Here is a 17,734-nt window from a genome sequence, read left to right as displayed (position 1 = left end):
GTAACGTATTAGAGCAATACTGAAGCGAGTTAGCAAAGTACGATGTGCACGTACAATGTACACTGTACAATGTACACGTACACGTAACAATGTACACGCACCCACAGGACAAGCGCTGATACTGTGATGCTCTTCCTGATCATGTGGCGTTGAGGGCTTGTACTGTGCTGCTTATCTTTCTGTGAGTCCTCGTTTCAATCACGTTGCCATTAAGGTTGCAATGAAGTTGTTCTGCGCCTTTAGCAGAGAAAACTGTCAACGATCGAGGGCTTTTTTTGCAAGGCTCTATGGTACATTTTAATGTCGCGATGCGTGTCCTCGTGTTTAATTCGAGTGAATCACAGTAAGATTGTCGCTACGTTGGCAAGCAGAGTAATACCTCGCTAATTTTCTAGAAAAACTTATTCTCTCTCTTAACGGCCTCGATGTTCACCTTGTCGAGGTGAACATCTGTATAAACGAAAACTTCGTAGATATGATTCCACAGGTAGTGACTTTTGTTACCAAAACACATTACAGAACTCCCTTAAGAGGAAGCTTTAGCTCGAGTGCTCCTATCTAAATACATGTAAAAGGAGAATTCGTTTTTCTCGGCAACCACTGCACCAAATTTGACGAGGTTTGTTGCATTTAAAAGAAAAACTTAAAATCTAGTGACTGTTGGTTTCGAATTTTTGAGTTAGGTCGTCAATCGTTTATTAAAAATTGGCGAAAATCAAAAATTTTCAAAGAACGAAACTATCAAGTTTACAACTCTGTAACTCAACCACTAAGAATGATAATACAATTCTGTGAATTGCATCTAAAAGTACATCCATAGCGGACAAAATTGATATGTTACACATGAATATAAAAAAATTTAATCATAGGGAAATACAACTTTTGTAAAACCGTTGTAACCAACGTAACAAATTCATGTAAGATGTAAGATGACATATTGAATTTGTCCGCTTTGAATGATCTAATGGATGCCGTTTACAGAACCACGATATCAGTTTTTGATGCATAGCTATCAATTTGTACACTTCGTGCTTCTATTTTTTTCAAACGGTCAAATATTTGAAAATCGTTTTAAGAAAATTCAAGCCCTAAATCGAAATTCCGCTTCCAACAGTCACTAGAATTTAACTTTCTCTTTCCAATGCAACAAATTTCATCAAAATCGGTTCAGGGGTTATCTCATAAAAACGTTTTTGCGTTTTACATGTATTTGAATAGGCCCCGTCGGAGTTGGGCCCGAGCTAAAGCTTCCTCTTAAAACCTGTTCCAGTGCTCTCTATGAACATCGTAATGAAGTTTGTGTCTTCCAAAAGTGGCAGCGAGGGGGTTAAATCTCTCTCTGCCTCGATACGTGGCGATTTCGACATGTCCGCATCCTTTGCACTCGCTGTGATGGCACAAAGACCACGGCGTTCAGCGATCATGGCAACTCCGGTTCCGTTATGTTCTCTGACAGAGCGCAATGATGATTGCACAGAGAGATAAACATGTCAGCTTAGAGCACTCTGGGTGGCCACCATTAACTGGGAAGCCCTCGACTACGGTAGAGTTCGGGCAAGTCTGCGACGCGGAAACCAAATAACCTCCGATTCCAGCTCCTGATTCTGGATGAGCCAACGGCGGGCATGGACCCGAATACGAGGCGACGTATCTGGGATACCTTGCAGAAGATAGCCACGAAAAAAACGTTGCTTCTGTCTTCCCATGACATGGAGGAGGCCGACGCCATCGCCGATCAGATAATCATCATGGCTTCGGGTGTGGTCATCGGCAGTGGATCGACAGCCTTTCTCAAGAGAGCGTGCGGTAAGCATCTGCAGTCACTTGACAATTATATCTTGATTGATTCGATCCATCCGCCTGTCTTTTTGGCGGCCCTGTGCTTCACGGTGCAAGCGCCAGATACAGCGACGACGACAACAAAGAAATAAACATATTATCTATGAAATGAGTAGCGGGATTGTTTTCAGCGTTGCGTAAAGAACCTGACGTTTGAGCGTTTTCCTTTACTTTCAGTTGGCCCTCAATTCAGCCATCACGCAGTTTGACTAGTCTGGGAGTTTTCGTCAAGGGACGTGGCCTATATTTATGTACACCTATGAGCGAAGGCTTCTTCCAGCTATCTTAGCCTTAAATGTCTTTATTCATGTGACTTAATCCTACCTCTGCGCATTTCTTAGTCAAAATTCATTCAGTCTAACTTACTATACGCCGCCCTCAATGCAGTTGCGCGTTTACATTCTCGTGGCTCGCAAGCTTTTGCTTTAATGGGCCAACGGATATCCAATCACCGCACTGCAGGGCCTCCTCAGCTCCACGCTGTCTTGCTGCCGTACACTATTGTGCCGCTGAAGAACACGACCGACGGTTCAGACGCGAGCTCCAGATTACAAGGCGCTAGTGCACCAGCCCAGTGTTCTCAGGACTACCGGCACCATGTCTGAACGCCACCTCAAAAGAAGTGATGTGAACTGATGAGCCTTCACAATTATCACCGTTGTTCGCGCAGCTTTCATGGTCATGACGAAAAGAACCAAGCGTTGCATGCGCGCACTCCAATATCATATTTATTCTTAATTACAAGAAAAAAAGAACATAAACATGATGTAGCTTAGGATTTGTTTGAGCGAGATGGTCAAGCATACTGTATAAGATTGAGGCCTTTCACAACAGGAAACAGGGTTCGAGAGGTGTCAGTAATGATTCACGGTCTTTACTGGATAAATAAGTGTCGGTTTTGGTAGTGCATTGGACTGCGTTGTAGCTACCGTCAAGATATGTACGTACATTTGTTTAGTCGCCGTTAGTGCGCATGTTATGTTGTTTCTATTGTGCCGCTGGTTACTACAGTGCGTTTGTAGTATAATATGGTCGTCTTCCTGAAATAAAATCGAATCGTAGTTGGCGCTCCTTCTGCTTATGCGCGTACCTTACTCTCTTGTTTATTTCGCGCCTGCATATTTTACCAAGAGGGGCCCAGCAGAAAAACCTAACGAGCCACGCTGAGAAATCACTCATCATACACACTGTTGGAATCGGTGTAAGCAAAGCTTTTCAAAGCGTTCGCATTCTTTGGGTACTTCGCGCACTTTTCGGGAGCTATCTACCTACGTGTGCCTATGTTTGTATGTTTGTAGTTAGTGTCCATCTATGTACGTATCTAACCCGTTCTGACGCTTACCTCAGTCACCCTGTAGTTACTAATCAAATGGGTAGTTCATCGAGCTGCTCTGCTGAAGTAACCCGGTTCAAAACTAGCAATCGAACCAACTTGGGTCACCGAGTGTGCGGCAAAGTGAGCATACGTGCCGCACTAAGATTCTCTTATATATATATATTGGGAAGGGTGTTTAATTTTTTTATATACATGTGTAGGTCAAAGATAATAATCCTTAGCAACTGCCTAATATAGACGTTGAAAATCATAAGTTTGTTTTCCTCGGATAAATTGTAAAAAAAATGAAGTTTTTCAGCATGCGTTTTTTTCATGATATATGTGATTGAGTTTAATTTGCCTGTAGCCTAAAATAGAGCTTTCCCTTAACTTTTTTCACTCGCCGCCGGTCGGGATGCCCTTATAGTGCTAGGAAATCGAATTCGCCATCTCGTGCTCAAAAGCGTATAAGCGTAGCCACTGAATCACTACGGCCGTTTAAACCGTATTTCTGCATTCGAGCCAGGTCACGACGAATTACCTCTAACTGCGCTGTGTGTGCTCGCAGGCGTTGGATACAAGCTGACGTTTTCCAAGGTGCCGAATGCGTTCAATCTCGGTCACGTGATGGACATCGTCCGCAAGACAGCGCCTGACGCTCTCGTGGATGACGATAAGCAGGAACAAGTGTCCGTCGCGTTGGGCACCCTGGACCCCACGGAGTTCCCAGGGATGTTCGAGGCGCTGGAAAGGTCCCTCCGAAGGCTCGGCATTGCAGGCATGGGAGTCACCGTTGCCACAATGAAGGACGTTTACCTGAAGTAGGTCTTAATGAGTATGCTAGTGAACGAATTTCGCATTTATTAAGTTTGGCACGAGGCACATGATTGAAGGAACGTCACTGGGTACTTGGGTCAAACGGCAGGGCACAGAGACGAGAGCAGGTAATCTTGCACAGGACAGGGGCATACAGCATACATGCTACGAAAGGCGAATCATTTACTCCATGTTGTTCATTCATGTTACCCATAAAGGCCCTCACGGGCGAAACTGTGGGCTTTCCTCATATTGCGGCTTGTAAAGTCTAAATCACGTACGCTTGTCTAGGGGTTTTTTTTTGTTTGGTTGCTGCTCGATCTAGGCGTCAGGGGTCCGTATGTATAACAGATAACAGGATATACGAGCGCCATCTCTCCAGTGCATCCTTACATCCTTTTTTCGACAATCGGCGCAGGAGTGAACGCATAATGACTACGAAATACATAGCGAATATACGAAAATACATTTCGTGACTGCCTCTTTTGTTGGACGCGGTTTGTTTGGTTAGCGAAAAATTGTTTTGGTTAGTGATACTAGCACACAGTACACTATAAATCACACTTGTCGATTGGTTCAGTGGCCGGCTGCGGACAGCGCGAGTGGCGAAGCAGCAGCCTCTGGGTATATATTTGTTTATTCTATATAGTGCATGACTATGAATGGTCTTTCGGGGTGTTAGCCGATGCTTCCCTCTTTTTTTTTCGCAAAAGATGGCGCTAAAATCGGCCGATTAGCCACTCCAGACAAGCGTACGTGATTCAGACTTCACAAGCCGCTATAGGAGGTAAGCCCATTTCTTAAATGCGTAAGCATTTGTGCGCATACCCAACGAGTAAAATGTCCGTCCATCCCATAAGACGATCGCTTTCAAGATGACGCCCGCAGCAGCGTGCGAATTCACCTTCGTGCTGCCTCACGCTTTAACGCCAACGAAGCGGCAAGAACACAGCGCGCGAAGCTATCAGCAGTCGGCACTCTCTGTCGGCATGGAAGATCGCTTTCAAGATACGGTCCACGCCAGACGTAGCCGCCGCAGTGGTACGTTTGGTCACGGTTCAAAATGGTTCGACGCGGACGGATAAGGCGCTAAAGAGCGAGTATGGCTTAAAACCATCGGAACGACATCAACGCGTCTGGCGGTGCCACCGGCAGTAGTTTGCTTGCGCAATCAATGCCTTTTGCCTTCATCCTCTTTAGCTTATGCGGAAGTGCCTGTCAACTATTTGGCTATTATTTCCGGCGCGACACAAATTGTTGCCGAGTTTCGCGGCGCTGTCACCGTCGACAGAACGTGGAACGCCTCGACCACGGCTACCTTAACGCCCCTAGATAGGTCCTTGGGCTACTCCAGTCACAACAGTTTGGGGACTCGCGAATTCGCAAATGCCTCATCACGGGAGTGGATCGCGGATGCGCTTCACGATGTGTTACAACTCCATTTAATAGCCTTCTATAGGAGCGTTCGGCTACTCGCTCGCAGTGACGATCACCGTCGACGTATTCTGCCGTAATTTTTCATTATTGTGGGTTCTGAAACTTAAAGAAGTAATTTACCACATAAATATGATGCTTTAGTTTCCAGTTTACATGAATGTTTAGCAACGTTCATCCAACCGAGTTGTGCAAAATTCCAAGCTAGTTGAAAGTGGTGTATAACATATCACGATTATACGGGCTCGCGCCCTGGTGCTGTGGGTGTGCATCTGAACATATGTAGCGCCAGCGTAAGCCGCGTGGTAGTTACCAGCGCTGATCGATAGTTAGACATACACGCAGCTGGCCCTGATATGCTAAGAATAAATCTCTTTATTAGGACTATCTGGTTAATAAAGAAAAGCTAGGCCATAACTAAGCCCAGGTAGCTTTCCGGGCATGGGTTGACAATATCTAGATTGTGATAGTTGTGATATCTGGGCGCGCGAGTGTCCGTCACCGGCTAACCTCGCGCACACTCATTTATCAAGGTTACGTTTCTATCTCTTGCGAACTTGTGATTTTGTGCACACTGGGATGCGCTGACGTCTAAGCTCAACGCACAACGAGTTTTCTGTTAGATTCCCCAACGTGGGTCAAGCCCGCCAACAATGTTATCTTATTAGTGCACTTCGGTGGCGGCAATATCAGCGAGCGCACTCGTCAGTCTAATCGAAAGACGCAGCCAGTGTGCTTCTCTTACACAGGTGTCGTCCTTGATTACAGGTTAGAATAAGACAACCACAAAAGTTCGAGAGCGTGCTGCAGTATACGATTCTCACACACACAATATAAGGGGCCGAGTCGTTTCTTCTGCAAGTGGATGTATAACAATCTATATAGACTAACGGTCTGGTATCGGCAGCGCAGCTACCGCGACGACATGTATGTGACGTCCCGTATCACGTGTAATCTGAGAAAACGTATCTCCAGTACGCTTTCTAAAGATTCCAAAACCTTCAAGGTGCTTTCCGCGTTTGGTTTCTGGAGTGTTGCGAAGGCGATGTCACCACTGAATATTACGAAATGGCAGGTTCGTTAAGTCTGATGAGACCTCACAGGTGAATAAAGAAGTGCGCAATCATCACCTCTTTCCTTCAATACTTTATTAATCAAGCGTTTCATTATTTATACAGTGAGATCGAATACACTTCTACACCTTCGTTGATGATGATCTACAGAGCGGACTTCAAGTATTATTGACTCATGGGTCGCCGTTGTATATATGTCGCACGCCAATAACTCCTCTGGTACGCAAAAGCAATCTTTGTTTTCCATAGTCGCGTATAATGTCAAGGCTTGATATCTTTGGCCACTTGGACGACTTCGTGCTTAGTCTTGACATTCAGATCACCAAATGAGCGTTAGCGTAAAATAAGGCATTTCTACACGAGTGATCATAAACAATTTTTAGAAGAGATGCGAAAAGTCGCTAAACCTGTTTGTTGAAAGTACTTGATTATGAAAGTCTGGTTCTACCCGTAACCCCCCTGTTTTATCATGTATTGCGATGGCAATTATATGGACACTCCAAGCGAATTTCCATCTCCGTTGCTCAGTTCGGGTTAAAGCGAGAGGCAGCACGAAAGACACTTCGCTCGCTGCTGCTGCCGCTCTTCACGCCAGCTTTTTGCAGCGACTGTCGTGATCAACAAGTGAGATGCCTTCATGTTTGCCTCTGCGCTCGTGCCACCACGCTTGTTAATTTAGTTAGCGAATGTTTACGAGTTTACACAGCCCATAAAACTACTACCCTTACTTCGCATAGCTATATGCTAATTTACTATCGCAATCGATGCTTCGTCTTTCTGACGAAACGGCGTATTTTTTTTTCTTTTTGTTTTTTACAGGATTAACCTTGGCTGGGCACCCGGAGGAAAAGCACGAGAAAGTGCAGTCGAAGGTTTGTTATACACAAGTATCCTTGAAGTACATCATAGGTTAACAAAATTCAGATATCTGTCATATAAATATGTGCTTGCACTCTAATATATTGTAATCATACCGTAATGCGTCGTTAACACTCATTTTTCCCCCTCTGTGACACTCCTATGATCAGAAAAGGTGAAAGCCTTAGGCGTATGCTGGAGCAGAGCTTCTGGGATGCGTGTGCACAAAAAACGTGTGGTCTTTCTTTTTGTCAGTGTCATCAATTTTTCTCTAAGATTTCGAAAAGCGATTCGAGTACAGTCAACGTTGGGAATTGCCTTACATTCTGAGAATTTTGTCAACTCACTTTCTTACGACACATCCTCTAGTAATATACAGTTATTAGTGGTATTGTTTGATACAAGATAATCTTTAATCTTCATTCTTATAATATCGGCAGAAAAGCATATTCTGGAATAGCAAAAGAGGAGGATTTAACAATAAAATAGGAACTTGAAATGGGAATTTTGAAAAGCTTTCGAAAAATATTAAGGTGTACGTATACTGTAACTCTCTACTAAAGGGGTGGCAGTATGATAAAATGTTATATTGCACTTTCTGGAGGTAACGTGCATTTTAATTGCATACGTACAAAAAAGCAGTTCATATAATTTTTCGACGACGAGTGAAATGTTTATTAACTTAATGAGGACGGAACCGCCGTGGCTGCTTAGTGGCTATGGTGTTATGCTGCTGAGCACGTGGTCGCGTTATCGAATCCCATCTACGGTGGCCGCATTTCGATGGGGGGAAATGCGAACTTAGGTTGGTGTACTTATATTTAAGTGCACGTTAAAGAAACCCAGGTGGTTCCAATTATTCCAGAGTCCCCTACTACGGCGTGCCTCATAATCGGATCGTGTTTTGGCGCATAAAACCCCATAATTTGTATTAATTTAATTTTAAGTTCGTGTGGTTGTCAAGTCACCAAAAGTCACAAACAAATTCCTTTTCATATGATAATTTACAGATGCTTTCAGTTTTGTAACAACTGCTTTGCTAGACAAATCCGCTTTAAAAACCTGCCGAACGTTAACCTTACACCACACAAGGAGCGGTTACTACAAAGAATGTTATAGGTGTTGTTAATGAGTGTAGTTACTGAATAAAGAAATTGGCGTTTCTTGGCGATGCAAGGCAGAATATTACGCACGAATATGAGGGTTCCTGATCATCTAAAGATAATTGCCCCCAATATTATCCACAATTTTTCTGACAGTTGTATGAAAACAAGTATCAGTATAGTTACTGCATTTAGGCGTAGTTTAGGCATACTAAGCCAACGAGAAAGGTTATCTGATACACCGGTAACTATGGAGTTGCGGTCGCATCACATGCACAGTGGTCGTTGATGGTGTTGCAGCAAGAAATCAACGCACAATTTTGAACTCGCACATATTGATCATTATGCATTGCTTATGTAACTGCGTGAAAGTCTAGCCAGCGATTTCCAGTCGCCCTTGCCTTGCTCCGGATTTTATTATCATACGCATGCATATTTAATAATCTCAGCTGTTCACTCGAATGCTCCCCTCTCAGCTCCCATCTCGAATGCCTTTTTTTTTTAACAATGCCACCGAATCTGCTCACTATAACAGACCATTGGTTGCATTCTATACGCACTACATGACCTACTCAGCTCTGTGGGTCCCCGCAAACCTCACGTAAAAGCATTACTGGCAGGACACAGTTTGCGTATGTATCTAACGTTGCGTTAGAATTACGTTTGTTTTAGAGTTATGCTTACCATTCTTCATTCCACCAGATGTTGCATGATTCTGAGCTCCTTTCATATTTCGAACACACGGTCTTCTTAGCTGACTTCCCACAGGGTTCGCGTATCTGGTATCTGGTTGTTTTGCAACCACTTCCACAAAAAAGAGTAAGTTAGGTGAGTTGTAGATGTCGTATGAACACGAGAATGGTGTGAACTGATACTTTCCCATGCAGATAACTCGTTGCATTAGTCAGCAGCTAAGGATATAATAAGAAATGAGTATAACTCCATCCAAATTTTATTCTGTAAGTTTCCTTCTCATGATCAGGGTATCCTGTGGGTAATTAACCTAGGTAAAAGTATCCCTTCGCGTACTCTAGAGACCGGCTGGTGATCCTGAACTCTTGTTTCTTTGCCAGGCTATTGATCATTATTTTGGTTTCCAGCATATTAATCTTCAACCCCACTCTTACACTCACTCTGTTAAGATCCTCAGTCATTTCTTGTAACTCGTCCCCAATGTTAATGAATAGGACAATGTCATGTGCAAACCGAAGGTTGCTGAGATATTCGCCTTTGATCCTTGTCCCTAAGCCGTCTCAATTTAATAGCTTCAATACTTCTTCCAAGCCCGCAGTGAATAACATTGGAGAGATTGTGTCTCCTTGTCTGACCCTTTTCTTTATAGGCATCTTCCTAATTTTCCTGTGGAGAATTAAGGTAACTGTAGAATCTTTGTAGATGCTTTCCAAAATATTGACACGTGTCTTAGGGACATACTGACACGGCTTAGGGACATGCAGGCGCTTCCCACGCTGTGCGATTACATTTGTTAGGCGGCGAAACGTGGTCGCCCGATAAATATAAGTACAGTGTCAATATTTACGTCAGCTTCCTCTATTCCTTGATTACGTAGTGTCTCTATCACTGCTGGCATCTCTACTGAATCAAATGCCTTTTCGGAACCTATGAATACCATGTAGAGAGATGGATTGTACTCTGCAGATTTATCGATTACCTGATTGATTACCATGGATGTGATCCATTGTACAGTATCTCTTCCTGAAGCCAGCGTGCTTCCTTGGTTGACTGAAGTCAATAGTTGCCCTTGTTCTATTCGAAATTATCTTCGCGAATATATTATACAATACTGGAAGTAAGCTAATGGGCTTGTAATTTTTCGATTCTTTAACGTCTCCCTTTTTGTGGATTAGTATAATGTTGGCATTCTTCCAGTTCTCTGGGACCCTTGAAGTCGATAGTCACTTCGTATAGAGAGAGCCGCAAACTTTTCAAGCATGATGTCTCCTTCATCTTTGATTAAATCGACTGCTATTCCATCTTCACCAGCCGCCTTTCCTCATTTCATGTCTTCTAAAGCCCTTCTAACTTCATCGCAATTTATAGAGGAGCCTCTGTAACCTGTTCATTACTACTTTCAAGGAAGGTGACCTGGCTGCTCTAGGTATTGTACAGGTCAGTATATAATTCTTCCGTGGCTTTTACTATATATTCAAAATTACTGATGATGTTTCCCTGCTTATCTTTGACGGTATATATTTTGGCTTGTCCTATGCCAAGTTTTCTTCTGAATGATCTCATGCTGCGTCCATTTATTACTGCTTCCTCAGTCTTTCTTGCGTTATACTTTTGGACATCCTTTATTTTCTCCGTGTTCATCAGTTCTGACAATTCCGCGAATTCTATGTGATCTCTCGAGTTGGACTGTTTCATTCTTTGTCGTTTCTTTATTGAGTCCTTTGGTTCTTGGGAGAGCTTTCCTACTGGTTGCCTTGGTGCATTGCCTCCCACTTCAAGTGCTGCTTTTGAAGCAAGCCTAGTTATGGTTTCATTCATTACCTCTATGTCGTCTACATCTCGCTGTTTTAAGGCTGCATATTTGTTTGCAAGTAACGGCCTGAATTTGTCCGCTTTTATTCTTATTGCGCCTAGGTTGGCCTGTTTCTTCGTGACCAATTTTACTCTTTCTCTCTTCAAATTCGAGTAAATCCTAGACCTCACTAACCTATGATCACTGCACTTTACCCTACCTAACACTTCTGCATTCTGCACTATGCTGGGATTGGTAGAAAGTATGAAATTGATTTCATTCCTTGTTTGACCATTAGGGTTTTTCCAGTTCCATTTTTGTTGCTACGCTTTCTGAAGAAGGTGTTTATTATTAGTAGCTTCTTCCTTTCTGCGAATTCTACCAACATCTCTCCTCTCGTGTTTCCAGAGCCAATTGCCTGTTCATCATCATCATCATCATCATCATCATCAGCCTGGTTACGCCCACTGCAGGGCAAAGGCCTCTCCCATACTCCTCCAACTACCCCGGTCATGTCCTAATTGTGGCGATGTTGTCCCTGCAAACTTCTTAATCTCATCCGCCCACCTAACTTTCTGCCGCCCTCTACTACGCTTCCCTTCCCTTGGAATCCATTCCGTAACTCTTGATGACCATCGGTTATCTTCCCTCCTCATTACGTGTCCTGCCCATGCCCCATTTCTTTTTCTTGATTGCAACTAAGATATCATTAACTCGTGTTTGTTCCCTCACCCAATCTGCTCTTTTCTTATCCCTTAACGTTACACCTATCATTCTTCTTTCCATAGCTCGTTGCGTCGTCCTCAATTTAGGTAGGACCCTTTTCGTAAGCCTCCAGGTTTCTGCCCCGTACGTGAGTACTGGTAAGACACAGCTATTATAAACTTTTTCTCTTGAGGGATAATGGCAACCTGCTGTTCATGATCTGAGAATTCCTGCCAAACGCACCCCAGCCCATTCTTATTCTTCTGATTATTTCAGTCTCATGATCCGGATCCGCAGTCACTACCTGCTCTAAGTAGACGTATTCCCTTAGCACTTCCAGTGCCTCACTACCTATCGTAAACTGCTGTTCTCTTCCGAGACTGTTAAACATTACTTTAGTTTTCTGCAGATTAATTTTTAGACCCACCCTTCGGCTTTGCCTCTCCAGGCCAGTGAGCATGCATTGCAGTTGGTCCCATAAGTTACTAAGCAAGGTAATATCAGCGAATCGCAAGTTACTAAGGTATTCTCGATTAACTCTTATCCCCAATTCTTCCCAATCCAGGTCTCTGAATACCTCCTGTAAACACGCTGTGAATTGCCTGTTCTCCAGCTTGCTTTTCCCCCACTTTTGCATTGAAGTCGCCCATTACTGTAGTATGCTGAGTTTGTGCTTTTCTCATGGCTAATTCCACATCTTCATAAAACCGATCTACTTCGTCATCATCATGACTGGAGGTTGGAGCGTATGCTTCTACCACCTTCAATGTATACCTCTTATTAAAGGGCCCCTCAAACGGTTCGGACAAATATTGTAGACTCGTAAGGTACAGATAAACTTAGTCATTCGCACCACAATTTGTCTGAAACGGATCATATTAAGAGAGCTACGGACGATTACAAGCTGCCCTCCTCCATGGTCATGCATTTTCTCCTCAACTCGTTCGCCGAGTGATCGGGGCTAAGCTCCGCCTTCACTGGCTCCGCGTCATTGTGGCACGTCGTATCGTTGACTTCCGGTTCACTAGGAGCGAGCGCACGAAGTCTCTCCAAACTCTCCGCCAGCTGCTTGGCAATCGACCCCAGACGAAAGTTATCGAAGCAGCGTGCCTTGCGAGCATTCTGTCGCAGCGCCGAACGTGTCTGGTATTCCGGTAACCACAGGCAAGCTGGGCGTATCGACGGATGGCTGGAGGCATAAACTCAAGCTGATGAAGGAACTTTGGCGTAGGCGTACGTGAGCGACCTGATCGGTCTGCACGGTACAGCCAACCTGTCTGCGCCTATCTTAACCAGCCAAACAAAACGCTAATATTGCTAAACGTATTAAACATGTACAAAAACAACCTGTTAGCGATTACACTCCTGCGAAAAATTTACACCAGCAGCAAGGAAGACATTTTCGTTACTGCTACTGTGTGTGGTTGAGCTCTGTGCCACCAGGTGGCTGCACCGCGCAGACCATTCACATTTGCGCTTCTGCTCATCCCGTGAAACGACACTGTCAAACGGCCACGCCCTGTCCCCTTGCACTTGCGTTTACCCTAATACCGGAATCGCGAAACGCTATTGCGTTAATTGCAAATCCTGGCGCCGGTCGGATAACGCCAGTCAGATGCGCTGCAGCCACTCCGTTCGTCTGCTGCCTCGCAGAGGGACACGATGTCGCAGCTTTACATATTGCCAGTCGCTACGTTTTCAGTCCACAACGCAACAAAGTCGAATCATAGTGCTCGCAAAAAGACTGAGACCGACTCTGACCGCGGAGCTATCGTCAAAATGGCGCACGTTGTAACACAAGCAGACGACGCTCGCTGTGTGGCGGAAGTGCATAAGTGTAGTGGGAAATTGTTCTTGTGCATTCTCTTTCTGTTACTTTCTTTTTATAAAAACAAATTACCTAACATTCCAACTATTACGAACATCATTTGTTCATCATAAAGGTGGAAAAATTATCGATGACGCGCCCTGGGCAGCGAATCGCATAGCTCGCCCTACTGACGTCAATTAGGTGATTTACGTCATATTGGTAGGGGTGGCTGAAAATTCTGCCAAGCATTGTGCTGCGATCGGCAGCGAGGTACATTTTTAAAATCTTATAAGAAATTACACGCTTTACACGGAGCACTTAGATGCGTCAATTAATGATCAAAAGGACCTACTCTAACCACTCAGTACGTTTGTACAAAAGCGTCAAAATCGTTTCATGGTTCCTTAAAGGCTCAAATCGCCACAAGCACAATCGAAAAAGCTCTGAATGCGTGCCAGCACACTTATTAGGCGTATCGGTGCTCGTACTGTGACAGGAGATGGCGAGTGCACACGTGTGATGCAGCGTAGCTTCAACTATCTTTAATCTATACCTCTTATTAAGTTTTATTACGGCTACTGCTACCCTCTCATTAATGCTGTAGAATTGGTCAATAATGCTCTCTATGTCCTTATGTATTAGGAATCCTACCCCGTATTACTTCCTATCTGGGAGTTCTCTATAACAGAGGACGTGGCCGTTAGTCAGCACTGTATAAGCCTCACCAGTTCTTCTAAACTCACTAAGGCCAAGGATATCTCAAACAATGCCTGATAGTTCCTCATAGAGTCCTGCTAAGTTGGCCTCACTCGAAAGATTTCGGGTGTTCAGGGTTGCAAGGGTCAGTTTCCATTCGAGGCCTGTCCGGGTCCAGAGACTCTTAGCACCCTCTGCTGCGTTACAGGTCTGACCGCCGCCTTGGTCAGGTGCTCCGCAGCTGCTGGGGAGTGAGGGCCATGGTTTAATTGTAGGAGTGATGAGGGAAGTAGCGGCCGAATACTGCACCAAGGAGGCCAATTCCTGTTCTCGTGAGGGAGTGACGTTGTTGAAGCTTAGTGGGCCTTCCTAATTCGATTAGTATAGCCTCACTGGTTCTCAGCGTTTTAGCCGATGTCAGGCGCGACTCCAAGCCTGGCGATGATTGAGTACTGGAGATGGCGAGTTCCAGATTACCACATTAAGAATTAAAAAACTCGAGGAAATGACAGACATACTCAGATCCTTACTGGAAGCTTATCATTATCACTAAAAACAAAATGCATTCTACCAGTGCTAACATATGGGGCAGAAACTAGGAGACTGACAAAGAAGCTCGAAAGCAAGTTAAGGACCACACGAAGAGAGAGGGAACGAAGAATTACAGGCGTAGCGTTAAATGAGAGGAAGAGAGTGGTGTGGATCAGAGAGCAAACGGGCATAGCCGAGGTCCTAATCGACATTAAGAGAAAGAAATGGCGCTCGGCAGGTCACGTAATGCGTAGGTCAGATAACCGGTGCACTGTTAGGGTTACAGGACGGGTGCCAAGAGAAGGGAAATGCGGTCGAGGACGGCAAAAGACCAAGTGTGCCGATGAAATTCAGAAATTCGCAGGCGCACGTTGGAATCGGTTGGCGCAGCACAGGGGTAATTGGAGATCGAAGGGAGAGGCCTTCGCCCTGCAGTGGTGTTAAAATAGGTTGTTGTTGTTTTTGTTGATGATGATGATGATCATGATGATTATGATGATGATGACTAGCCATGAACTGGGTAGGATGTCAGTGCCTGTGTTGTCGCCCTCGGCCGTGCCGCCGCCATGTGCCATCCAACTTCACTGCCGCGCCCTCCGCCAGGTGGTGCTAAGTGCCCGAGTTCGGGACCATTAGGATTCCAAGCCATTAGGATTGAAAACTGAGCAAGCTGGTACGTGCCCATCCTCTGAACTGTGTAGCTTGTCCTGCGTACTTCATTTTCTGTCGTTTCGTGTTGTGCGGGTGCCGCACAAATTGCAAGCTGACCTCTAAGCTTCTCGAAACAAGGTGATGAAGCTATGTCGACAGCAGGCTAGCTCCAAGAACGGCAATATCTGCTGGTTGAAGAGCCACGAGCGCGGGTCGCGATAGTGCAAACGAAAACTACAAGGACATCAGGGAATTCATCTGCAAGCAGGTCGGCAGCCAGGTGCAGGCCAGCCACATTTGCAGCGGGAGACATGGCCGCGAAAGGCAGCCGACACAAAGCGCCGAAGGGCCTGCATCAGGCAGGAGATTGTAGCAGACAGTGTCTGGATTGATGGAGGCGTCTTTGTAGACGTGAAGGTCCAGAAACGGCGTCACCTCGTACAGGAAGCGGAGTGTGGACGGCTTCTTCGAGAGGCCTTCCGGCAGGATGGAAATGAAACAACCCACTGGCTTGCGTGCGCGCTTCTTCTCTGCAGGCAAGCCAAATAGCCTAACAGTCTGACATCTTACCTGCCTCCATTCCACCCAATACTGTACCCCACCTTCGAGCTGTAAAAAGCCCAGGGTAAAACGCGCCGCTTATGTGGCGGCGGCGTCGCATGCCCTATCCCCTCTTAAGATATCTCTCGAGGGGGCGCGATGGTTTTCAGGCGCATCCAGACCGGAACAGACGGGCACCCCTCCTACGTCAATTCCGAGGCAATGGGACCTCACAATCGATCTCTCCCTCCTCTGCCAGTATCAGACTGATCATAAAGACCTGCTCGGACATTGTACGTGTTCGAGTGCGGTTGGGACAGAAGTGCACTACAGTATTCATCGGAGCTCACCATCGACGTCGCTTCACGCGTGATCGTTCGAAGCGCCGACATCATCGTGAGAACGCGCCCGATAATTATAGAGCGAGCTGTCCTGTCGCCACTGCCATACCCAGCGGCGCCACCATGTGAGAGATAGGCTACATGAAACCTCTCGGCAAGAAGCGTCACCCCGACGGGATCCATTCCACACTTCTCGCTTCCGAGCCCGCTAAGAAATGCGGATGTAGTGATTTCTGCGTCCCTTTGCACCTCATCGCCTCTCCACCGCAGCGCATTCAACGCAAATAAGTCGAATAGCCGAGTTCTTGACTAGCCTCGCAGCTCCTCGTTGGGTGACGCTAACGTGCGAACGCGCGACGCTCATGGCAGGTGTGGAAGCCAGAAGGCGCCATAGCTCCGACAAACAAACAAATGTTGGTGCACACCACTCGTCTCATGTATTGTCTCTAAGTCGACCGCGTTGGTTAGAGCGTTGCGCAGAGTACACGCTCATCTCTGTGGGAAACTGAAAGGCAAAGCATCTTGGCGTTTAATTTTAAGCGTGGCCGAACCGGGTTCAGATGCAGTATCCCGCGGATGTTGGCGTACGTTCGGAAATGCCTGCAGTGCCGACGCAACAGCGAACGTCTGGCTCGCACTTACTCCTTTCAGAGCGTCCACTTCTAGATATTTAACCTGACTCCAGTGCGCCTCACTATACTTTTTAGCAAAATTACCCTCTTATGCCACACAACAGTAATCGTCATCTGTCTTGTCCGCAATTCCTTTGTTTAACTCGGCGAGCCCGGTACTTCCCGGTCACGAACGGCATGCCCGTTATCCGCATGACAGAGCATTCTCGACAGGAAAGTAGCGAGCGCAGCGTTTTCAAGGAAGGAAACGCAAGCAAGACAGATGACTATTATTGTCTGCCAAATATACACCCCAAAGGGTGTACATTTGCTTAACAGTATACTCGTCTTTGGACACACGAGTCTTAGCTGGACACCCTTTGGACGTAGCGTGTAGTCTCCGAGTTGGTGCTGTGATTTGTGGCTAATGTTGGGCCAAAAAAAAAAGAACGTCTGCTCGAATTAAAATTGTGTTTAAAATGGTAGCCTTCAAAAAATGAACAGGGTTACTGAGTGATGTACGCTTAAAGGTAAATCCACTCAGGTGACACCTTCTGCACGAAGGAACGCGTGTGTAGATTGGTCTGGCAGAACGACACATGAACAATTAAGCAATGGTTCAGACGGCAGGTAATGCTGCAGGGAGGAGAGAACAGGGCGTGCCCCAATTTAGTGTTGGTAAAAGAAATATAAGAAGGCATACGCTGGCTGCTTCTGTGAGACAGCTCAAGGAAGTCGAGAGGAAATTTTTATTGCAGACACTGGCAGCTCGAACACAGTTGCCGACAAGGAGCCCACCTGAACAAATTTATACGTATTCAAGTGCTCATAGAAGTGCAAATGTTTTCGCTCGCTAATAACCATTAATAACGAGGATGAATACAAAATTCTGTTGCTCCTGCTAAACGTTCAAAATTAGAAAGGGA

The 17,734-nt window shown here is 45.5% G+C and overlaps 1 protein-coding gene across 1 annotated transcript in view; it reads left to right on the top strand.

Moving 5' to 3' along the window:
* Window positions 1–3,781: 3,781 nt before the first annotated feature.
* The window catches only part of LOC142563353 (uncharacterized), a 34,148-nt gene continuing 20,195 nt past the window's right edge, over window positions 3,782–17,734 (top strand). Inside the window, exons 1-2 of the mRNA XM_075673916.1 lie at window positions 3,782–3,975; window positions 7,297–7,349. Of these exons, the coding sequence (XP_075530031.1) occupies window positions 3,782–3,975; window positions 7,297–7,349 (247 nt within the window). The remainder of the gene's footprint in view (window positions 3,976–7,296; window positions 7,350–17,734) is intronic.

This window comes from Dermacentor variabilis, chromosome 11 (assembly GCF_050947875.1).
Source record: "Dermacentor variabilis isolate Ectoservices chromosome 11, ASM5094787v1, whole genome shotgun sequence".
NCBI lineage: Eukaryota > Metazoa > Arthropoda > Arachnida > Ixodida > Ixodidae > Dermacentor > Dermacentor variabilis.
This window is presented reverse-complemented; position numbering and strand designations above follow the sequence as displayed.